At 43.1% G+C, this 25202-nt stretch overlaps 1 protein-coding gene across 1 annotated transcript; it reads left to right on the forward strand.

Moving 5' to 3' along the window:
* The first annotated feature begins 2759 nt into the window (after positions 1-2759).
* Positions 2760-24222, forward strand: spon2a (spondin 2a, extracellular matrix protein). The gene is made up of 6 exons (XM_049585399.1): positions 2760-2913; positions 7756-7984; positions 11097-11317; positions 20939-21130; positions 21453-21624; positions 23359-24222. The coding sequence occupies exons 2-6, from the start codon at positions 7756-7758 to the stop codon at positions 23544-23546; spliced, it is 1002 nt and encodes a 333-aa protein (XP_049441356.1). The 5' UTR covers positions 2760-2913; the 3' UTR covers positions 23547-24222.
* Positions 24223-25202: the final 980 nt, after the last annotated feature.

The raw sequence follows: 25202 nt of genomic DNA on the forward strand, positions 1-25202 counted from the left end.
AACATCAGCATCAGTAGCATCGTTATTGTGAGCATGTTAACCTACATGTTGATGTTAGCATTTAGCTCAAAGCTAGCATAGTTGTAGGGTAGACTTGTCTGTATGTTTTGAGCTTAGTGCTCTACAAGGTAGAGCAACAGTGTCACGTGTATGGCCTCCAGGCCAGACCTGGCCCACCAAAGGATCCAATCTTGCCCACCGGGTGACTTTTCATGCCTAACATTGATGCTCTTGTGAAGGCAAAAGCCCCGTTTCCACCAAGCAGTACAGTTCAGTTCTGTTTGGTACACTTTTTTTCCTATTTCCACTGTGAAAAGTTGCGGATGGTACCAATGGGACTGTTCCGTACTGTCCCCATTTTTGGTCACCCCTCTGTTGGGGTACCTAGCACACAGGTCTGGTACTAAAAGGTGGCAAAAAAGTGGCAGATTGACTGAACGTTGAAAAACTGAGACACATTGTTGAAACTGCACTTATTTTTCGTAAGACATCTCAGGCTCTTCAACACCTGTTCTGTAAATGGATGAAAGTTTTCAGAATGTACCTCTTTACACTAAAAGAAAACTGAAAAATGTAGGTGTTGTTATTTATAGGTTATTATGCAATGGTTTCATTGGTTCGGCCCACTTAAGATCAAATCAGGCTGTACAGTATGTGGCCCATGAACTAAAATGAGTTTGACACCCCTGGTAGATGCATCAGAGGAATACCGACAGATGGACTGATGAACTGGTAGTTTTGGTCTTTTTATGCCACCAAAATGTTGAACACAGCAGCCTTATTCTTTGAAATATACAAAAGTCGAACCAACCAAACACGTATTATTCATAAATCTGTATTTCTCTTTTTGTACCCTTCCTCCATAACACTGGAACACAATACACAGTCAATATTATCCATCTGTTCATAATGCTGCTATTTCCTGGTGTCTATCTGTCTGTCTGAGGGGTCTAGAGGGTTTGCGGCGGTGAAATGGAGACATTGGAGCTAGTATGGCCCCTTGCCCAACGCTCTGTGATTAGCTCATGGTTTTCCTCTCATTGCTTCACTCACTTGGCTCGTGTGACATTGACGTGAGCACGTGCTTGACAGGAAGAAAACTTTCAGCTATCTTGGAGATTTGCGTCAGTCAGGCAACATGCAGCCATTCGGCTGCTGTATCTGATGTCCTAATGCAACCCGCTGTGTGTGTGTCGGCGTGTGTGTGTGCTGAGAGTGTGGTTTAATTGTGAACTATAGACGTGTGTGTTGTAGTAATCAAAGTAATCATCAATTCCCGCATAGGTTGGTGTATGTGCCAGCATGAGCTCAGATTTTGAGTGTTTCTGTGTGCGCACTGTGCGGTCACACATACGCACACCTGTGTATTTGACAATGTGTCAATGATGTTTCGCATTAATGTGAGTCAATCTGGATACTGAGCTCACTGTCATTAATCAGCAGGCAGCAGCAGGGAAGTCTGTTTTTTTTTCCTGTAACCTACTTTCAGATAGATGGATGGATGTATGACTGAGTAACTGGAGACAAAGAGAAAGGAAAGAGATGAAGAGGAATGAACAAAGGGATGTAATTGTTTGTTTGATTGTTAATGACTGCAGGACACAAAGTCCAAATTGTTACCTGATCCACATCTAACCCCACTTTTCCTCTTCCTGTCTCTGCTCCTCTTCGTCTCCCCTCATTCCTGGAAGGCTCACAGGCGAGCCATAGAGTGACGTGGCCGAGTCGATTTAAAGGTCTGCGGTTCGCCAATTGCAGAGTTGTCTTTTGGGTCTGGATGATGTTTGCCAGGTTGAGTTTATCTCAGGGCTAGCTGTGCCTAATTCACTTCAGATCACAACCCTGACCGGAGTGTGTGCATGTGTGTGTGTGCTGTTCGCTGAAATATAGGCTGTCTGCTTCGTTGCATCATAGTCATGGAAAATAATCAGGAAAGTAACGAAAGTTCCTGCAGGTTTCACACACTCTCTCTCTCACACACACTCTAGTCTGAGCCCTGACATATTGATAAGTGAGCGGCGGCCGGTAACAGAAACCTCCCTGGTTGTTCCATGTGTGTACCAGCTGTGGGAACTGGTGACCACACGTCTCTCTCTCTCACACACACACACACACACACACACATACACACACACACACACACAGCCTGACCCAAGGAAAAAGGGGTTCCTCTGAGATCACAGCTGGATCTGCCACAGGTCAGACATATTTGAAAGGGGAGGAAAGAAAGACGGCAACCATTTAAAACCCTTTGATTCCCCGCAATGTCCAATCAGTAAATTAACTGCAGAAATAAAAAGCCAGTGCTTCTGTCCAGACTCCACTCGTCTGTTGTCCAGGTTGCATGTCTGTGCGTAATCCCCATTCCTCATTTCTCCCTCTGTTTTACTGCCATTATTCAGCAACCCACACCTCTCAAGTTTGACAGTGTGCTCAGAAGAACAGGGGTAAGAAAATACACAATGCTGAGTGGTGTATGTTAAGCGAGTCCAATGTGGTGTTGATTACCTTGTCAGCAATGAGGTTGCTGAGTTTACACAGCCACTGAAAGACCAGAGAGGGAAAGATAGAGGGAGAGAAGAGAGGGACAGTGGAGGAGAGGAGTGAGGCTGTTAACTGCCTTTCCATACAAGGAGAGGTAGGGGGAGAGAAGAGGAGGAGGGGGAGGAGAAAGCGAGAGGCAGCGAGAGAAAGAGAGGTAATTTGAGGAGATACAATGAGAGAGGGAAGGGAGGAGGAGAGAAAGGAGATAAAGACAGGGGATACAGGGATAAAGGCTGATAAGGCTGCAACAGACAGCACAGAGAAAGAGGAGACGAAGTGAGTGAGTGGAGCTGTATCCTCTCTGAAGTCCGACAGTGTGATTCTGCTGCAGCTTCTCTTCCCGTCACTGACCCGACTGACCCAACACAGGTAGGGCACACACCGAGACTCCATTCATTCTCTGCACAGGAATCTGAGAGCACATATGCAAGTGTGAATGCTCTTTTTTTAGCCACATGGCATCCCATAACAGTTTGTTTCACCAGGGAAGGTGTATTTTTGGGAGTTAATGCACTCAGCAGTCGAAGAAATGTTCACATCCCTTACTTTAGCAAAAGTGGCCACAATACAAAAGTATTCACAGGTAAATGTAGAAGTGTTTGAATGTATAAATAGTAGTTTGTTTTGTTCTGGCCATAAGTGTGTTATGTTATTTAAATGTTAATACTGTGAATTATATTATGGGATGGTTAAGATTGGCGCATTAATGTGTAAGCAGCGTTTTAATGCTGCAGCATTTCAAGGTGATAAATTTAACTTCTTGAATATGTTTGAATGGTTTAATCTATAAGTATGCATCATGTTTCCATCATATCTTTTTAATGTGTAAAATTATTTATTATTTTTGGAGTATTTTCCTCCAACATGTAGTGGAGCAGAAGTTTAAAATAACTTCAATTGAAAGTACGCAAGTGAAGTAAAAGAAAATTGTACCTAAATAAAGATAAGTGTGTTTTCCACCACTGCATTTATGTCATGTTACTTCTCATGCAAGAATATTGTGCACATGAATCTTTTTTGTAACAAGTGCACCCTTTGAAATTGAAGTTTTTTGCAAATTGCATCCCTGAACACAAACTTTTGCCACTGAATTCACAATTTCTATTGATTTTTGCACGTTTTTGCACATTTGTGTCGACAGCTGCTTCATTTTCATCGGTGCAATTTCTGTGCAACATACAGGCTTTGGTTAAATAGTTCAGGCAAAGCTAAATCTGCACACCCTCCTCATTTGTTTCCGTCTGAACTGCTGTCTACACTGTCATGACTTCATCACCTCCTGCAGGAGAAAAAGTCAAGTTTCTGACCTCCTGTTGTGATGCATGCTCTGCTAAGTGTGAGTACCTGTCTGTGTTTCTGTGTAAGCATGAAGGTGAACGCGTGTAAAAAGTGTCAGACTGATGCATCTCTTTTCTCAGCTGAATCCCCCCCTCCAAAGAAAAAAGAGAAAAAGACTTTTGAGAAAAATCTTAGAGAAAACAGCTAATTACCTCCCCGCCATCCCCTTGTTAAAAAACGAACATACCTCCCGCTGTGTGCACAAATCTGTGCTTGTGCGTACATACCTGCGTGCCTGTGTATATGAGCTGAGATGAATGTGTGTATTATCTCGGCATGAGTCTGCTGTAATTACACAGTGAAGGTGCCCATGGGGCGACAGCCGCCACATTTGGCCCCGCGCCACATCCCCTGGTTTTATTGTGTCTTGTGCCTGACAAAAAAAAAATGCTGCGTGTGTCTGCTCATGTGAACTGATGAGAGCAGGTCTGTGTGAGAGTGTACACTGCCTCTGTATGCATCAATAAATACCGTACCGTCTATTGTTACTTCTGTATGCATTTTCAGGAGCGGCAGCAGACACCGGCTGGTAGCAGGTCTGTGTGTATGTTGACTGAAGCTCAGTGTGTGAGTGTGGGAATTCAAAAAATGTCTCTTTAGTGTGTTATAGTGTCAGTGGGACAAGTTCAGAGGGAAGGTCGAAGGCTCTCCTGAACCAACGTCTCAGTGTAGAGTAGGGTCATCTGATTAATAGCAACAGAGATCACGTGACAGCTGTTTAACAGACTGCCCTCACATTATATCACTAACAAATCATTTTGGGAAAAAGAGATCATGTTCTGTGTGCACATCAAATCACTTGCTGTGAGTTTCCAGTTTAAAATCCTGATCTCTCCCGTCTGGAATGTGTGTGTAAAAGAGGTAAACTTTGCAACAGCCACTAACAGGACTGATATTTCCCAGCAGGCACAGTAACTGTTGAGATCACACACTTCAGATCTGTGTGATGAACTTCACTAACCTGTGCACACAGCTCAATCGCAAGCCTCAAAAAGAGCTTATTTAGTCTTAATAAAGCCCAAAGAAAAGAAAGTTACTTTTTGGAACTAGTTGCACAGTAAAGCATCTCAACCTGGAGCTTTACCTGCCTCCTGCAGAGCAGCGAGGTTGCAGCCAGTGAGATGATCATGACTGAGCAGTGAGATCAAAGCTGGGCTCCGTGTGTTTCCATACTTGAGGTATTTTTATGGCTGGCTGTTAAAACTGTTCAGTGGTTAATGTACATTTAATGGAGACAGGGAATTGATAAAACACTCAGTGACACATAAGGCTGCGGTCAGAAAAGTGTCAGAGTTGGAGTTTGCAGCTATGTTGGCAGAGTAATACTATCTGACCTCTGGAAATAGACTTCAGGGACAATGTACAGCTGGACATGAGTGTTATGTGCTTCGGCGGGGTGTGTGTGTGTGTGTGTTTTGCATGCACATGTGTGTCTTTGTGCGCTGGTCGACTTGCCCAAATTTAACTGTCTGCATTCTGCAGCTGCCTGGAGGTTTAGTTATAGTATAGTAACCCATAGAAACGCCACACAAAGCTGCAGCCACGGAACATCATTCTCCCTTTCTGTGACATGCAGACACAGAGAAATATATCTGTCGTCGAGTCATAAACGGTCATCTCAAAGTTCAAACATCTGCCAGTGGAATAGGAAGAAGGCGAAACAGCGTCACTTTTGCAGTACAAAGACGTGCAAATAACTCACATATGTTACGTCTTTATTCATGTGAAATCTTTTTAATAGAAACAGTAAAACTGTGTGTCGCCCTGGTGCCAAATTGCTTTTGGTGGTTTCCATGAATATTTTACAGCTCGCACTTTAAATGCAGCCATAAAAGCTCAAAGTGGTTTGCATAATTATAACAGCAAGAATATCCTATCTAATTTAGTTTTTTATTTATTTTTGTTTTATCTGATTTTGTTTATATGCATGGCATAGGTGCAGATTTCAGAGGGGACGCAGGGGACACATCCAATTCTCTTTATTAAAAACATCTGCACCCATCCCCCCTAAAAAATATACGACAGTTGAGAAAGTTAAAGACATTTACACCATAAACTGATGCAGAAAAGGCTAAAATTGGATATAAATAATCAGTATTAAGCTAAAAAAAATCACAAGTCTGGGGTGAATTAAGATGGAGAATTTGTCGCAGTGCATTCACAGATTCTTATTCACAATAGAATAGTTTGTCTGCTTTGGCTGCTGGTCTAATTCTGCCACCATTAGATAGGATGAGATGGAAGGATGTGTTCAGGGTGCTGCTCATCTCCTGGGGCAGAGTCATGAAGCGAAAGAACCTCAACTCTTCAGCCCTACACAATGAAATGTAAGGCTGAATGTGTTTTGACCAAGTATAGTTCACGTGCCCTCCTCCCCTCTCTGCCTCTCTTAATAGAGCGAGTCTGACTCAGCAGCCGGCGGTCAGAGGATGGTCAGTCGCTGAGGTCAGTACAGAGCAGCAGAGCAGACAGGATTTGCATCTATCCTCAGAGATGTCATCCGTGTTGTTTTATTTTAGGCCAGCTTCTGTGGCAGACATTACCGTGACAGCGATGAATGTTAACCGTTTTGCCTTGTAGCCACAGATTGGCTGTGGACCAACACACACTCGGCACAGCCCAGGGGAATAGGAGGTTTTTTTAAAAAAAAAAAAAAATCAAAGCCTCCGAGGTCAACGGGTTCAATCAGCTTTGTTCTTAGATAAAATGGATTTGTTGTGATATGAGGGCAGGGATGTGGAATTTCCCCCTTTATACTAATTTTCCAGCATCGTCTGGGTTTGGTTTCCTAAATGTTTGTGTTAAGATCCTTTCATTTGCTCACTGATGGATAAGGATTACATGCCAGAGTCCCAGACTTCTTCTGCAGCTTTTGATTTTAAAATATCCCTCAAATTTAAAGCTGTTGTAAGCAGTAGGCTTCTTTTGGCGTCACTGGACAGAAATTCCATAATAACCTTTCAGCATATTGTAATTTAAGTTGTCTGAGAGAACACCAGACTGCTGCACCTCCTCTTGGCTCTGTTTTCAAGCTTTAGAAAATCTAGCCCGCGACAGGGGACTTTAGTGAATTACGGGTCATTTCAGAGAGAGGACGTTCTGTTTTGCTGTTCTAGATCACTCAGGACTCCTGACACTGACCTTGTTGCTCCCTGGGTGAGGACAAAGTGCTACAGGGAGGCGGCATTAAGTGCCTGTGGTCCTCGCCTCTGGAATAGACTGCCAGAAGAGCTGAGGGCATACTTTGTTGTATTGTTAAGCACCTGGTATTGCAGTCTTGCATGAAATACACCATAAAATGTAGATGCGCATGCACATCCCTTCAGATGGTGAAAGCCTGATTGAGTGGTGGAAAATCTTGTCTTGTCAAAACTGCCTACACTGCGAAGCAACCTCAGAAAGAAAGATAGACTTATCAAAAAGAGCATCCAAAAGAGAGTTTGACAATAAACAACATCTGAAGATGTAAATCAGCGAAGCAGAGATGAAGAGAAAATGTTGCCAATAGTTTAGCCCTCTGCTAACCAAAGCCAAAGGCTCACGGTTGCGGCTAATTCATGTTTATATAGTTATGTTAGCTCGAGCCTTGAATCACAAGAAAACAAGACAGCAATTATCATAGAATTACTGCTCTATAATGTCATCAGGGTCACAGTCATGACTGTGATGAATAACTAGTCCTAATACAGGTATGTAACACGTGCACATGCTTGTCTGGTGGGAGGGGCTTAGGTCAGAGAGCTGCAGGCGGAGGGCTGTATTTTCAAATGATGGTCTTTTTCTCTTTTTTTCTTTGCCTTTTCCAGAAACCTATCCTCCCCAGCTCGAAGAAAACTCTTTCACAACCATTTTTCATCTCTCCATTTCTTTCAGATGATGTCATCAGAGCACCTGACCTGCGGCTGGCTGCAGCAGCTCCTCGTTGTACTTCTGAAGCTTTGCCTCACTTTTGCTGGGCCTCTGCGACCGCTCAATGGGACGGAGTGCACAGCCAAGGGTCCTGCTTCCTACATCCTGGTCTTTACAGGTCACTGGAGCCCACAGGCCTTCCCCAAGCAGTATCCACTGTTCCGGCCCCCTGCACAGTGGTCCAAACTCATTGGTGAGAAAAGAAAGGCTGCTGGGGACAAAGGAGTTGGTTATTAGAAAATTTCTTATGGAAAGTTTTACCTCTCACACGTCCATTGAATTTTGATTATTATTTCAGACTTGCAACAGCAGTGAGGAGTCAGCCATTATTATTTGACCTCACTTGGTCAGAATTTACCCATGCATAGTTTTTGTGGACGAGGTGAACCAGGGACAGGGACAGGGATGCGGACCACAGTGAAATGAAGGGACACTTGTGCCTCATTCACACTGCATGGCTTGACTCAACTTCACTCGACTATACGACAACGATATCAACCAAAAGCGGTAAACTTTAGTTGCATTTTGGCTGATCGTTTACACGACACCTGCGTTTTGGGTGCCTGAAAATGCAACGTTTTGAAAATGGGTTCCAGAGTGCAATTTTTTGGAAACAGCACCGTCTCCATTGTCATGGACACTTGCAATATGCAGTTCCTCTGAAAACGGAGACTTTTTGCACATGCGTATTACAGTTTCAGTCGCTAGGCATGCGCAACAGAGTTGACCATCACAACAATAATGGCGGACTCCCGAGGTCTGTTTGTGCTGCTCACCCTATTGAATGTATCAACGCTTCTCCAGCAAAGTGTAGATTTACTGTAGCAACTCAACCTTGTTGTCCGTCCAGACAAACATTCATGTGGTTGCCATTTTGTTTGTTTATACATCACAGCTCTGTAGAGGGAAGCACATGTGTGCAGGTGTGTGTTGTTTCCTTACAAAGTCACACCGCCAACTACTGGCCTGGCATGTGTACCCCAGCATTTTTGGTCATTTTTACGCGGAACTTTTTCAAAATGAAAATGAGAAATGATTCCGTTTTCAGGGGATAGTTTTCGTGTAAACATTGCCTACCTGTTGGCCTACCAAATCCTTTTTTCTGTTTCACTTTTCACCGCGGATAGTACCTCCTCATTGTAGGCGGGATTCTCAGCTGATCACCATAGTGACGCCGTGTGAAACTGCTGTGACATCATCTTCAACGCTTGTTGAAAGGAACGTTTGCACTTCCTCAGGTGTATGCTGAAGTGATCGTAGTGTGCAGTGTTGTTTTGCGGGCTGCCATTGTTTAATATCTGGATTGAGTGAGTAAAAACATTTCAGTTGCTATTGATGTTAGCCTGGCTATGTAAAAAACGCTCAACTCACTTGGAGCCTCGACCACAGTCAGGTGCTATCCACAACTTGAAAATCCCAAAAAAAAAGTAGATGAGTCAAGTTGAGTAAAGCCGTGCAGTACAATGCGATGGTATAACTGCGGCATTAACTTCAACTAAAGGCAGATTGTTGGCTCTCTGTCATGTGTCAGAGGTTTAGTGCCTCATTGTCAGCGTACACATATGCACACAGACACACACACGGGTGAGAGATGTTAATGAGCAAAGCAGCAAGAGGCAGAGGGCAATAAGAAAGACAGTCTGAATGCTACCAGATGGGGTTTTTCTCTTCTGTCCAGCCATATCTTTATATTTCTCTGTGTCTTCAACTCAACCCAACACTCCTCCCCACATTTCTGCTGGTTTACCACAGTGTTGGCGGTAAACACTGGAGTAGTGGTTTCGGGGCTGGTGAAGGTGGGTGATGATAGTCGGGGTGTGGTGGGGTCAAACCGCTTACCTCAGAGCCAGGAGGAGGAGAAGAAGAGATTCAGGCCCTTCTATTCGGCTTTTATTTCTTATGTCCATGGAGTATGGGATGGATGACAGATGTTTGTACATCTGTGTGCATGTATGTATGTGTGTGTGTGTGTGTGTGTGTGTGTTGGACGGCTCCTGTGCATCACTGTCTGTGGCGGCCGTGGCTTTGTCTGGTTTCCAGCTCTCCCACTGGTGCCCTGCTGCCCTGCCAGATGATGATGGCCTACTTACTCCATATAGAGACAGGCATCGGAGATTCTGACACACCCGTAATGACTTTTAATGTTCCTGGGCTCCGGTGGATGGGGGAGCGGGAGGTGGGCAAGGAATGGACTTTGTCACAAGAGAAGAAAAACACAAGGGCCTCAAAGGGCTGACAGTCTAAGGTTGGGGACAAAAAGAACCCTGGAAATGGAGTTTGTCACAGCACAAAGAAAAGCATGACCTGTCGAGGGGTTTGGGGGCCTGCAATGGTTTTGTGTTGCTTTACTGTGGAGACCTGGGGGCGAGGGACCAAGGACATTGCCAGAGGGAAGAGGGAATGGAGTTTGTCATGGCCAAAGAAAAAACACGGGTGAATTAGGAAGGGCGGGAAGTGGGCTTTAACGTCTTGGTGGGGCTTAAACGTGACGTGTTATCGAGTTTCAGGGTCTTGACGCTTGTGGGAAATTTGTCAGGATGGAAATGCAATTAAGTGTGTAAGTAATGGTAGTTTGGGGAGAAACAAGATAGTGTGCGAAGTGTGCTGAGCAGGTTGTGTGTGTGGCTCAGTGCGGTATGTGCGTTAATACACGTGTCAAGAGTGTTTAAGTATAAATGCGTGGTTGTGAATGTGCGCCTGTACGCAACTATGAAAAGTGAGGTAAGGCAGAACCATCAGAGCATTTGTCAGCGTGTTTCTGGCTAACCTTACTCTGCCCTTAAAACCACTGGCCCAGGCCAGTGGCTCTGTGGGTTTCAATATGGAGCTCCAGAACCTGCGGTGCAAACAGCTTAACCTAAATCAGTCTCTTGATTCTCAACAGATTTCATAGATAACCAGAACTAAATATGAGAATGTGAAGCAAATGGTTCTCTTGGCCCAAAGGGTATGAAAATGCATCAACAGGGGTTTTCAAAATTGTTAAAAAAAACTCAGAGATCCCGACCTGTCTCCTGGCAGCTCCAGCCTGTGTTGTGGTTTTATCAGTGATAGATGGAGAAAAGCTGTAACCATAACTGTGCGATAATGCCAAAGACATGCATGCGGGCAATTCCATCAGAATTGTCTGTTTAATTGCAGGATGTAGGAGGCAGCCGTAGAAATACATACAGGCTCCATGGTGGAAATGATCTCACCGTCTGGCTGAGGCTCTGTGGTCCTTCATTGACATTGATATGCATTCCAATGAATAAGCATCTTACTCCTGTCTTCTCCTCTTTCTTGTGTTTCTTTTCTCCCTTTAGCGGTCAGCCATAATCGCCATTTTCGGCTGTGGGAGGAGGGTGCTACAGCCAGTACAGGGGTGCAGAACTTTGCTGAAGTCGGGGTGACGGTGGAGCTGATGAAGGCAGCCAAGGAGGCCAGGAAGAGGCGTGCGGTCGGCGCCATGCACAGAACGGCCGGCATCCCTAACGGCATCGGGCACAGCTCCACGGAGTTGCTCATGCAGCCCCGGAACTCACTGGTAGGCACAAATAAAACTTAAGTAGAGGCAATACTCATTCATAAGAGCACACACATGCTCAGACACAGACACACAAGCCATCTGTTTGACTAAATCTATTCAGTCATCTGGTGACCAGGGCCTCCCCATAATGTCGTTCATCCGCTCTGACCAAACAGTTCACCACTTCTTTCCACTATCCAATCAGACTATGTTTAGCTCAAGTGCTGAAGCTCTGCAGCCACAAACGCCCACATCCATCCTGCGCGGTCTGCACTCTGTCTGCTGCCTGTCCCACTGAACTCTATGAGGTCAGGATGAGGGGCCGGGGTGAAGTTTTTTTAAAAGAAATAGGTTGACAATTTGGGAAACATGTTCATTAGCCGTCTTACCGAGAGTTGGATGAGAAGATTGATACCACTGTCATGTCTGTATGGTAAATATAAAGCTACAGCCAGCAGCTGGTTGGCTTAGCTTAGCATAAAAACTGGAAACAGGGAACACAGCTAGCTTGGCTCTTTACGACAGCAACATAATCTATCTACCAGGACTCCCTAAGTAACATGTTTAATGTGGAAAATAATGAAGTAAAAATGACATTATGCTGTGTTACAGGAGGTTATGTGGTGAACTATTGTTTTGGCTAGGAGCAATCACTTTTTCGGAAACAGCAACTGAGTAGCACGCTAAAATTCACGCTAATCTCTCATGACTGAAGGTTGCGAATATTGAGGTTCAGATATAGTTTATTAACTCTGTAAAAATAAAAAAGAACCATATTTTTTTTGTATTTTTGTAATATTTTTATCTGTAACTTAACAGTTATCAAACGAGGCAGTTGAGGAGGGGTAATATTACCCTACCACAACCAAAGACCAATGCTATGAGATACACTGTGACGCATACAGCCATATCTCACTGGAACAGTTTGCTGTGCTTTATATCTCAAGATACTACAACCTAAAGTTTGAAAAAGCAGCTAAAGAGATTCCCAAGAACATTGCTTCCATTACTTTTTAATTGCCGTCATCTGGAGATCATGCACTGCAAAAAGAAATCAGGTGGCTTAACTTAAATATTTAAGTTTAATTGCTGTCTTAAATATTCAAGTTGAATCAACTTGCATTTATGAGTTTTGAGAGTTAAGTTTAGCTTTGGACTGATTGCAGTAAGTTGACTTGATTATGTTGTACTTCTTGTTTCAACCAGAGATATTGGATAAAGCGAGATACCCCACTCAGCTCACTTCCAGGTTCAGTGACGTCAGCGCCACGCCCCCGTAGGAGACTTGCGGCAGCTCTGAATGTATTGTCGTCAATGAGGAAAATGAACGTGATCACAATTTATGGTCAGTTCTTTCGCCCTGTAGTCACTAAAGTAAATATTGGGTTCATTTTCCACAAGCCACGCATCTTACCAACATTCTGACACTAAAGCTGCATTTTTCATCCGCACAGATCAAGAGAAAGTTAACTTTGTTTGAGCCCTGTCCGTCTCAGAAAACAAGTTCTCGCGAGATCTCGTGATCTTGATAAACAGGCGGTAAAATCACAGTTAGCTTACAAACAGTTATTTACCGCTAGTAATAAATAAAAAATGCCCAAGCTTTGTGCAGCAATAGGCTGCAGTAATAGGAATAATGTATTTTCATTCCCATTTACACAGACATCCACAGATCCTCTGTTTAACACAGTGGTGGGGTTGAGGGAGAACAGGCTCTGATTGGACGGAGAGCTAACCACGCCCACTTAGGAGACAGGAAGAGTAACCGTTTTCTTAACATTGGATAAGCCTACGGTGGGGTATCTCCTTTATCCAATATCTCTGTTTCAACCTAACAATGCAACTTCAAAATATGGATAACCTACATGCATTCTGTTCACTTCTTCCAATAAGTGATGTCACCTTAATTTTATTAGTTTAATGACAATACTTTTTGAGTTAAGATAACCTACAAGGATGCATTGTTTCAACTTACAAATTTGAGTTATAACAAAAGAGGCAAAAATCTCCCTTCTAATTTTTAATGATTTAAATATATCTGGGAAATGAGTTTGTCATCTTGAGCTAGCAAGATAATTATGTGGCTACCATGAGAAAATTACCTTTGTTATCTCGTTATAACGAGATAGTCAACTCATTATCCCGAGAAAACACAGTTTGATTTATGCGTTATCTCAAGAAAATGAGCTTTGTTCTCGAGATAACAAGATAATTACAGAGATCAGGGGTGCCATAGCAGCATACATGCCAAAATGTTGCCTAGAGCCCCACATTTTTAATGATAATACGGGCAGATATGTGGCTGTGATGAGCATCATGATGTGATAGAGCAGGGGTGCACACACTTTTTCAGCCTGAGAGCTACTTATGACATGACCGAGTCAAAATGATCTACCACCTACTAAAAATGCAAAACACATTATTTATAAATATATTGAGAATTATTTTTATATGTACAGTATATGCTGGTGTACCTTGCATTACTGCATCAACCTATATTGCACAATACAACTCTGTACATTTTTTTTGTCATTACCTTACACTGATGACTTGCACTGAATGGAATCAGCCAGGGATGCATAGTCCGGACAGTAGCTGCTGATAGCCAGCCTCAAGCAGACTTCCAGATGCTCATCAGTCATGGTGGAACGGTACTTGGACTTAATGATCTTCATGTGGGAAAAGGCTGTCTCACATAAATAAGTGGAGCCAAATAATGCAGTCAAGAAGGTAGCACATTTCCTGATGTTGGGGTACTTGTCCTCTGTGAGTAAGTTCCAGAATTGTCCATGAGCTCTGGCCTTCAGCTGAATGTCGGCTTGAAGTGTCAGAATCTCATCCTCCACTCCAGAAGAGTTCAGGTGAAACAGTGTTGCAACTTTTGATGCCAGTGAAACAACCTCAGCATCTTCCTGGAAAGGGTAGCACATGAATGTAGCGACTGGCTCGAGTAAAGCAAAGTCTTGAAAGCGTCTGTCGAACTCTGACAGACAATTGTCAATTTGCTTTATGTAGCGTGCACTGTCAAGCTGCGCACATGACTGCTCTTGTGTCTCCAGCTCTGCCGCGAGGTTCTGGAAGTTTGCCAAATCATGGCGGTGGAGCTTTGAGGAGAGATGTTGCATTTTTCGTTTGAAAGCATTAACTGAGCTGATCATATTGATCACAGTTTTGTCTTTTCCTTGCAGCTCTAGATTAAGGTCATTCAACATGTTGGTCAGATCAGTTAAAAATGCCAAGTCCAGCAGCCACTGATGGTCATTTAGTTGGTTATAATCTGCATGTTTACCTTCACAGAAAAACTCCTTAATCTCCGGCAAGAGCTCTCGAAATCTTTGCAGGAATTTCCCTCGACTTAGCCATCTCACGTCGGTGTGCAACAACAACTCAGAGTGGTCGCACTCAGCCTTCTCCAGGTGTGCACGGAACAGCCGTCTTTGAAGAGATTTGGCCCGAATAGAACAGGCGATCTTTGTTGCCACATCCATTATCTCTTTCATGTTGAGCATTTTTGCACATAATGCTTGTTGGTGTATAATACAGTGGTAATTGAGGAAGTCCGGAAAATCATCGTCCTCCTGCACTTGGCGATAAATCCATTCGAGCGGCCAACCATGGCGGGTGCGCCATCCGTGGTGATGGACACCAATTTGCAGACTGGGAGCTGGGTTTTCGATAAAGTTTTGAAAGACTGAAATATGTCCTCTCCTCGTGTGTTCTTTCATGGGCAGTACTGTTAACAGCTCCTCTTTTGCAGTCATGTCAGTAAACACCATCCGAATAAAAATGCACAATTGTGCTGTGTCACTCACATCTGTAGACTCGTCCAACTGCAGTGAGAAACACTCACAATCTGCGATGTCCTTCCAAAGTTGCTGGGTCAAATCCTCAGCCATGGCTTCACTGCGCCGTGTTACTGTACTTCTTGATAGCTGGAGAGCTTTGATCGAAGCTAGTATTTCTGGTTTGTTTTTAAAGTCTCGGAACAACGAGTCGGCTGCTTCAACAAATGCTTCTTTTACCATCTCTCCATCTTGGAAGGATTTCTTGTTTTTAACGATGAAGTGACTCACCCGGAACGATGCTTCAGTGGCTGCCCTTGCCTTTGAAGTTAGCTGTGAGAAAAATGACTGCTGTCCGGACAGCTGGGATTTTAGTTCCTTCACCTTTCTCCTTCTCAGCTCGCTTTTCGGAGGGAACTCGGTGTCGTAGTTTTTATGAACAGTCCGAAAATGGTGCTCCACATTTCCCTTCTTCGGTAAAGCAATTGTAGACTGACAGATGAGGCAAACGCACTTCGAAAATGACATTGTGAAAAAGAAGTCCTCCTCCCACTCCGTATGGTAGTGGTAGGTCTTCGGCTTTTTACTTGGTCCAGCTTTTCCACTCATTTTTATCCCCTTTCTTACTCGCTAGGTTGCTAGAGTTTTGCAGCACTTAGCGCAGTTGTATGCGCATGCGCAGTGACGCATGTGTCAGAGAAAGGTCAGGTCAGATGTCATTGTGAGGATGGATGATAGGCTGGCGCCAACTTTTTTTTTCAATGCCATGCGATCTACCCACAATGCCTTTGCGATCGACCAGTCGATCGCGATCGACGTAATGGGCACCCCTGTGATAGAGATTGTTCAGGTTCCAAACTAAAGTTTAACAATAATTTCCATTCCAAACAACAATAACTTCCCTCTGAGGAAAAGTCTCCACATGATTCCCAAACTGTTGGTGTGTAATCATAATGAAAGTCCTATGAATAAGGGAGTTGAAAGTAGTGAATGAAATGGTCACAGCCTTTAATGCATTCATCTATAATAATGTGTTCTTTCTGATCCCACCCCGTGCCCAAGTGCGTGCATCAAATGAGCCTGGCCTACTGTGCCTGGCATACATCTGAAGCTCTTGGCAGGGCGCACCTGATCTGATCTGGCGGCCCTTGTGCACACAGAGCCTATGGGATCAGTAATATCAATAATGGGTACTCCTTGCTCTGACGTTTGCATGGCACCCTGATCACTGATGAAAATTATATGTAGCCTAATATGAGTTCCTTTTTGTAATTATCTCGTTATCTCAAGATAACAAAGGCCTTTTCCTTTTTTTGTTTTCCTGTATTAATGGGGTTGATTATTTTGTTTTCTCGAGATAACAAAATAATTTGAGGCTCGGCTGTTCTCGGCTTCCGCAGTTAAGGGAGACGTCCTGTGATGGATCTTTAGAGTTTATTACGATCTGAATAAGACCAGTGTGTGGAACCTGTGTCCGGCGGGACGGTAAGACTCTGAGTGAAGGACTCAAGAGCAAATAGTGGGTGCACATTGGGTGTATTATTAAGGGAGACGTCCTATACACTCATTAAAAAACAGACCCGACCAACCAAATTCAAGATGGTTCAGAGCCAGGGACAAGATATCCTAGCTGAAATCTCTGACAGAGCCGGTTTTTGAAATTAAACTTAAATGTTGTCTAAGAGCACTTTTTGGTGGCAAGGAGTTGCAGGAGTGATATAGGCCATCACGGCCATCACGGCCTGGGCCCTTGGCTGTATAGCTTAGGCAGCTATACAAATGTTCTATAGTTTGTCAACGATAATGACTGTGTATGCAGTGCTCTTAGATGCAATGTGTTGAGCCTGTTTTTATTTTACGTTACTGTATTTTATTATCACTATCATTCTAAGTTTCTATTTCCCTTTTTAATTGATTGTTTTTATTGTTTTAAATTGTGTCTTGTTGCTTTTAATGTCTTACCTTGTGTTGAATTGTGCTATACAAATAAACTTGCCTTGCCTTGCCTTGCCTTGCCTTGCCTGAAACACAGTGGTAATGTTGTAGCTTCATTGTTTACTGTATGAAGTGTAAGTGAATACATCGTTGGCCAGGCAACAACTAATGGGGATCCCAATAAACAAACAAACATTGTCTGGTGAAACACAATGAGGGCATTTTGCTGGACTACAGGTTCAAAGCAAAGGTCATGGTTAGACTTGCTAAATTTGGTCCTAGGGTTTAAACAAAAGCAAAAAAAGTTGAGGTAGGAATGATGTATGTCGCTGTGGAAGATTGTGTCGCACTACTCACAGAGTTAAAACTAGAAGTCCTTTTATGTTTAAAGCATGCGTCAAATCAAGTCGTGTAGCTGATGAACGAGGGGGAAAGAGGTGAAGAGGAAGGGCGACGTTCACTGGAGTTTTTAGAAATAGGTGTGTGCCTGCCTGAAAGTCTGGTGACCTACATTTGTTTATTGGTTATTCCACTGCCTGAACCCGGGGGCCCTTAAAAATCATAAACAACCCTGTCGGAGGGCATCTTTGGTAAGTACTTGTCATGGACTGCAGCTTAACAGCTTGTCATCTAGGTGTATGATGTCTGCGGCTCCTTTTAAATGGGTCCGTCTGTTTTTAGATCAACGGACGGCAAAAATAAGCAGGGTATGACTGTCGTGTGTTTGTTTTGAACGTGACAGTGATAAATTGAATGACGTGAATCTGTTGACAGCTTCATCTGCTATCCTGCTTTTTGGTGCGTCTGTTTCTCTCTCTCTCTCTCTCTCTCTCTCTCTCTCTCGCACACTCATATGTATAATCCCATCCCTTTCCTCTTCCCCACAGACCAAAACATTCATACGCAATGCTCCAAAAATCCCAAACACATATGATTCCTATCTCCATATTCATGAGCCTTCTGCTATTGCTGTTAAATGTGTAATTCAAAGCAGACAGATAATGGCAAATAATTACCATTCAGAGTCCATTTGGCATTATTCTGTAAGTATTTTGTGTCAGTGGCACCACAGAAACTGGGACAACAACAACTGAGCATTAAGGTGCTTGCACCACTCGACTTAGTTGAATGTTTTCTAGGTCGACTCGTTCTCTCCGGGGCTCTGCAGAAGATTTGCTGTGATGGAGAAAAAGTGAGAGGGATCATGGGAGCTTTGAGTAACTGTCTGTGCTGTAGAGATTCTTCCTGGCCTGTATATTGCAAACCACCATGGACTGATCAAGCCAGTGACAAGGGATACCCCTGGGTCCTTGCTGAGTGGCCCAATGGATATAGCAGGATGGGACTTCTTGGAAAAACCGCTGTTTGAGAGGAGCCTGAAAAGTTAGCAGAGGAGGGAAGGAAGGAAGGAAAGAAGGAGGGGACCGCTGGAGGATTCTGAAAAGCAACAGAGCTGCCTCTGATTTGGTTTCTCTGCGTCCTACTGTGCGTCACGGGCAAGAAATAGACCCCATGTGTCATGCTGACGCTACCTGCATCCTGTCCCGAGTGGTCTAGTGAACCGTTTTGATGTCTGTTCCAGCGCTCTTCTATCCAGCACTCTGTTTGACTCGAGGCCACCCCTTCCTGGTCATCCATAGCTCTTCAAGCCCACCCATCCTACCCCGAGCCTTTAGCAAGCTCGGCCCAGGTCCTCAAATATCAGGCCGCAAGTGAGGAGGCGCTTTCAAATTCACTGCTTTCTGGGCGTCTGCCACCTCAGCGTGTGCTGACCCCCAGGCCACTTCCTGTATGAGGTCACCAGCTCTCAGGAAACATCCATCACACAGGAGACACACTCTAACCCTGCACAGGAAACTGAGTGGGTGCATGTATGTGCACACAGTTACAGAGACATCAACAGTGTGTGTGTGTCTGTGTGTGTGAGTTTCTTTCCTTTCCTTGGACATAACTTAATCTCCATACAACATGCACCCGCAGACAGGAGGCAGCATAACACAATATGACTGTTTTGATCATCAAATTATTTTAGGACCAGTTGATCATTGTTTTTATATTATTCTGATTTTTTTCTACTTTTCTACTCATCCAGAGATCTGCAGTTAAACTTTTGACCAGAGCCAGACAAAATAATCACAGCTGTGCTCAGATTGTTACTCTAGCTCTTTGGGTCCAGCGGGATTGATTGTAACTTTTGTCTTCTTGTGAATGAAGTGTTTCATTGCATTTCCTTCCTTTGAGTTTCATTTACAGTTACGAATTGTCAAAGTGAAGTAAGACAAGAAAGCTGAATCAACTCAGCACAGCAAAAACAGTTATTTTTGAGAAAGATCAAAACATATGTCTCAGACTTGAGTGCTCTTTCAGTATATGAAGAAAGAGAAATAAAGTCTACAGCCATGCTAACGGCTCTGTAAGGCTTTACTGTGGCACATCAGTGTTAGCTAAAGGCTAACATCAGTATGCGCTAACATGCTCGCAATTGCAATGCTAACATGCTGATGTTTAGCAGGTATAACGTTTACCATGGTTGCAATGTTAGTTTAGCAATTTAGCATTCAGACAGCACAAATTACAGCCGAGGCTGATGGGTAGCCTACGTGGGGTATGTCAGTTTTGAAAGTATTTTTAATCTATTCATCCAGTAATTGCTCAGATATTTCTTACTTCTTCTTTCTGGCCCAAAGAGGTGGACAGACAGGCATTTCCATTTCCATTCCCAGCAGGGCTGTAGTGCTCAAATCCGGTCTCAGTCTCAAGAACCTTTTTCAACGTTCTGCACCTGTCTTGGTCTCTTGCCTAGCTGGCCTAGGGATTTTCTTGGTCTTGGGCTCGGGCTGGTTATCGAGAACTGGTCAAGTTGTTCCTGGCTGCTGATTTGGGATCAGTTATCCAGAAGTTTGCCGGATTCTACTAACGTGCGTGAAAAAAAAAAGAGAATGTCTCTCTGCCTCTTCCTCTCTAGCATTGCACCAGTTTTGCAAGGAACGTTGACTCTGAGCTCAGCACTTGCTACTACAGTCCGCTAACAGTAACATCACCTACAGCAAGTCACTAGCTAGCTACGTCAGCTAACGTTAGATGGCAAGAGAGCATATCTATGTTTCCAGGGTTCTATGTTCCCCACTTAACCCTGCAAAAAAGGTTCTATGTTCCCTGCTTAACCCTGCAAAAAAGGTTCTATGTTCCCCGCTTACACAAAAAAGGTTCTATGTTTCCCGCTCAACCAAGTGGGAAACATAGAACCCTTTTTGTGTAAGCGGGGAACATAGAAGCTTTTTTGCAGGGTTAAGTGGGGAACATAGAACCCGGGAAACATAGAACCCTGGAAACATAGGGATGACCCTGATAGCAAAATGTCTCTGAATACCACCATACTTTTAATTTGGTTGAACCAACCATTAAGAATTTGTGAGCAGTAAAAACAATGGTCTGCAACCCTTAATTATATGCATTGATTAGTTTGATGGTAGAAGATGGATGAACCAACCAATGGATTATTTCTGTCCATCCTAACTCCTTAATCACTATATTGGCTATTTTAGTCTTGAACAGACCTCGATTCGCTCTGGACTCAGTCTTGACTTGGACTCATCTTGACCTGGTCTTAGACTTAACTTGGACTTGATTTAGTTGGTCTTGACTACATCCCCCACTAGCTACAAAGACACTCATCCTCTTAATTTTAAAGCACCTTACAGCCTTGCTCCTCAATTTGGTTTAGTCATGCATGCAATGTATAAGGCATTGACTGGAAATAACTGATTTTATCAAATAATTTTGGTCAATAAAAGCGCATAATCTCTGTGTTCCTTTAGTATAATTAAATTGCTCCGTCTACTCTCTGTCTTTACTGTAAACATAAAGATCCTTTTGGAAACTAAAGATTGAACTAACTGCATTCTCTCTTTCTGTGCGACAGTTATCCCTGATGGTGAAAATGATCCCCAGCCCCGACTGGTTTGTTGGTGTGGACAGCCTAAACCTCTGCGAGGGCAACCAGTGGAAACAGGAAGTGACCATTGATCTCCAGCCCTATGATGCTGGAACAGACAGTGGATTCACTTTCTCATCTCCCAACTTCCCCACCAGCCCCTTAGAAAACATCACAATGGTGAGGCCCTGCAATGTTCACAAGTACACGTAGAGTACCATGGTGAGGCAAAGTGAGGATGGCCCTGGTCTTATTCTTAAAATAGGTTAGCAGCATGAGAATGGGACGTCATTCTAAGCTGTCTCCACTTAAATGATTGCTTGGCGGTCCTCGTGCCTGACCTGAAGTGGTTTGAGTGAAAAGGGCCTCTCTTACATAATAGACCATCTATCCTTTCCCAGCATGTGTTTTAAAGTGGGCCATTGTATATCTGAACTTTTGTTGAGAACCTGCTGGCTCTCCTGATGAAATATGCCTTACTGTTCTCTGCTGACTTGTTCAGATCACGTCTCAGATGCCAAATCATCCAGCCAACTCCTTCTACTATCCACGTTTAAAGGAGCTTCCACCTATCGCCAGCATAAGGATTACTCAACAGAGCAGATCATCTGACCGCCAAACCCTAATGTCCAATCATATTCTGCCGAACTCTATCAGTCCCCAGCGTTTCTCCGGTAAGACCACAGGGCTCCCTACATCAATGGTGCCCATACATTTTTACCAAAATGAGGAATGATTTTTACTACATGAAAATCATGCCAGTGCTGCAGGAATGTGTCCTAACATGACTCGGCAAGAACACACAGGAAGTCACAGAATAAAGCACACCCTGTTAGATCCATGTGCAGGCTACCTGTAGCTTATTATCAACCATGCAAGAACTGTATGACAGATTTAATCTTAATCGCACAGCAAGATATAGTGACCTAAAATCTAGCGTTAAATGTTACAATTACACAGTTAAAAAAAATTGGATTTTCTATAAACCATGGTGTTGGTGACCAAAACTAAGAGCCAATCAGCTTTTTGTTCAGACAACAGCCAGGCGTTTCCCCCACTGGGCCTTGCAGTTGGTAGAGAGCGGCTGAGGCACCTGGCTCTAAAAACTGTGGCAGCTTCAGTCTCGCGAGGTTTTTCTGCCCATGTCAGAGCAAGTCGGGATCAAGTCAGACACAAGTGTAACTGCCATGCATCGTGCTGTGATGCCGGGGTTGAAGCCAATTTTCGTAGTGGCCAAACAGTGGAATTACAACTTCTGGGTCTGTAATGTGATGCCATGGGGCCCAGAAACACTGTTTATAATGGATTTACATTTAGGAAAGACACTTTTTTTCCCAGTGTTGAAGCCCCCACGTAAGGAGTCGTTTCACTGTCTAGATTTGATCCATTTGGTCCGAAAATATTTCAAAAGTCAAGAAGAGCCACGCCATTTATTTATTTTTTTGCTCTATTTGAATTAGCGGATGGCTAAAATGGATGCTAGCTCGCAAAGTATGCATTGTGCTTGCTCTATGGGCCCAAAGATTTGGAAGATTCGGGTAATTTCACACCAGGAAAGTCAAACTTTTTTGGCTTCATGCGCCACTGAGAAACTTTCAGATGAATGATTGAAGCCCTACTTCAAACACTGTATCCAGTTCTGTTTTTACATTCATGGCAGTTATCACTGCTGATCGATGCTGCACAGGTCTCATCTCGAGTGAGCCTAATGGGGTTTTTGTTCAATGCCTGAATAAAGGTCTGTGGTCAACACAATCTTAAGAGATCTTCACATTTTGTTCTACAACATAAAATACGTACGTAAATACCCCATTCCTAAAGTTTGAAGCTTTTATGTGTCTTGAAAAAGACGGTTGCTAACAGGTGGCTAAATGAGACTACTGAGGTTGACGGGGACGTTGAACATCATCACACTGTACAAGGCTTTACAGCCTCGCTATGATGATGATGATGATGTCAAAGTCATGTGACCGGTGCAGTTTGTCTAGTTTGTCTCTTAGCTTTTCGCTTCTGACGATTGCACTTACACTTTAAAAATCATAAAAGTAGTGTTGATATGTGAATATTATCTTGCTGAACAAAACGTGTGAATAGGCTAATATATATTTTTTTGTTTTTCATAGAGCTGTTTTCTGCTTTAGTCCAAAATCCAACAGAGAAATCCTGTTGGCTTTTAGTTGAGGTAACCAGGGTGATGCTAACTTCCAGGCCAGCCTACAGATAGACATCATCCTTGCAGCACTCTATATGGTTGCTGAAACTGTTCCAGTTCCAGCGCACAGATACAAGCACAGGCTAATAAAAACAGCCCTTATTTCTGCATAAATGTATCCTCTGTGAAAACTCTTTGTCTTTCTTCTTTTACTCACACACACTGTTTTTCTCACATCTCTTTACCCTCGACTCAGCGACACCATTGGACTGTGAAGTGTCTCCCTGGTCATCCTGGGGTTTGTGTCTTGGTCCCTGCTCCAGAGGTGGTGTCCGCCACCGCACACGTTACATCCTGTTGCGGCCAGCCAATGCTGGCGTCCCCTGCCCTGAGCTGGAGGAACAGGCTGAATGCGTACCGCACAGCTGTATGAGACTCCAGTAACCCACAGGGCGCACAAGCACAGATACTGCCAGTATTTAACACTGGGACTCTCATGTTATCACTGCTGGACTGAGAAATGTTGCTGCATCTGGAGCATCTCCTTGGTAATGCAAAGGATTTTTGCATCTGTCACAGTCAAATTGTGGAAATGAAAGACTTGCTGCCTCACCTGTGAAGCCCGTTGGTATTAGATCATACACTCCTCTGGGTGTATTTTAATGGCAATAAAGGGAAGTTCACGTCTGAGTGTAGCAGACAGTTAATTAATGCTTGAGATAACACGTGTTCAGATAAAAGTGATTGACGAGAGGAAGATAAATGACAAATGTGTCCCATCAAAGACCAGTTTGAGACCTATTATTGGTTTGTTCATCATCAATGACATATGCATTTAATCTGTACGCTGATAGTGGCACTCCAGAGTCACAAATCTTCCACACACTCTTAAATGTATGCACACAAAGGTCCTTGCACATACTGCATACTTTTACAAGCACGGAGGCGTTAGTTTACAAAGGTAACCTATACATGCTTGGCACATGCAGCTCTTTCAAAATAACCTCACACCCCGATTTATAAATATCACATTTCACAAGAAACACCTAATGGCTGGCTTGAGGCTTGGAGCTTGTCTAAAGAAGCTGGCCTATTTTATAATAAGATGCTTTTTTTTTTTTTTTTTTAGATTTTTGTTTTTATAGAAAGAAAGATAAATATTTGTATTATTATCTCTTTTGATATTTTAATGTTGAGATTTTGTATATACTGTATCTTATCATGTATAACTCATGAATAAATGTGGAAGTGTGTTTTTCAAATAGAAGACGTCTGTGTCACTTTGTTCCTCGTTTTACGTGGAAAGAATTATTACGTAAAAGCAAATGCTGTTATTTAAAACCCTTGTGAGACCAAAGAACATTCCTGATTTGCACAGCTCCAGTAATAAATGATGAAGTCAATTTATCTGTGTATGCCAGAGCATAATTTGACCAGTATTGACACTTCTCTATTTATGTCCACAGAACTCGCAGCCTAAACTCACAGCCATAAATATCATGCCTTATATCAAGTATCATGTCTAATGTTCCCCGAAATAGAAGTCACAGTTCTGCATATTTATAGATGATAATTCTATGTATTCCACAATATCTCTCTATACTAAATGTGGACAGCTCTGTGTTCCCGGGCTACTTTGGGCGGTTAATAAATGAATGAATGAAAATATAAACTTTTTTTTTTTTTTTTTTTTACCAATGGGAATTATTAATATAAATATTCACTCTGGCAGAACATCCCGAGAAATACTGACTCCCCACTGCACTGAAATGAAGACTTTGTGGCAGTGTAGCACCTCCTAGGGGTCACAATCAACTACAACAAGACTACCACTACAACTTAGATTAATAAACAGATTGTGTGCTCCGTTCAGGAGGTCAATATGTGAAACACCTTACCCAGAAAATTCAAAATGCAACTGAGATCACTTTTAATCATAATGTAAACACAAAGAGTGATGAAGAGTATTAGGTAAGATTTTCTCTACTTGTATGGTGCTTTGATTTGTAGTTACTTTTTCTTTTTTCTTTTGCTATGTTTTATCTAATTGCGTAAATTTGTATTTTTATTTGCACTGTACAGCTCCGTTGTAGCAATACA

Source organism: Epinephelus fuscoguttatus, linkage group LG9, assembly GCF_011397635.1.
Source record: "Epinephelus fuscoguttatus linkage group LG9, E.fuscoguttatus.final_Chr_v1".
NCBI lineage: Eukaryota > Metazoa > Chordata > Actinopteri > Perciformes > Serranidae > Epinephelus > Epinephelus fuscoguttatus.

Bases quoted from the DNA above. Each gene is read 5' to 3' on its own strand.
- spon2a (XM_049585399.1), top strand. From the start codon at position 7,756: ATGATGTCATCAGAGCACCTGACCTGCGGCTGGCTGCAGCAGCTCCTC. The intron at 7,985-11,096 runs GTGAGAAAAGAA...TTCTCCCTTTAG, and splicing joins ACAGTGGTCCAAACTCATTG to CGGTCAGCCATAATCGCCAT. The intron at 11,318-20,938 runs GTAGGCACAAAT...TCTGTGCGACAG, and splicing joins TGCAGCCCCGGAACTCACTG to TTATCCCTGATGGTGAAAAT.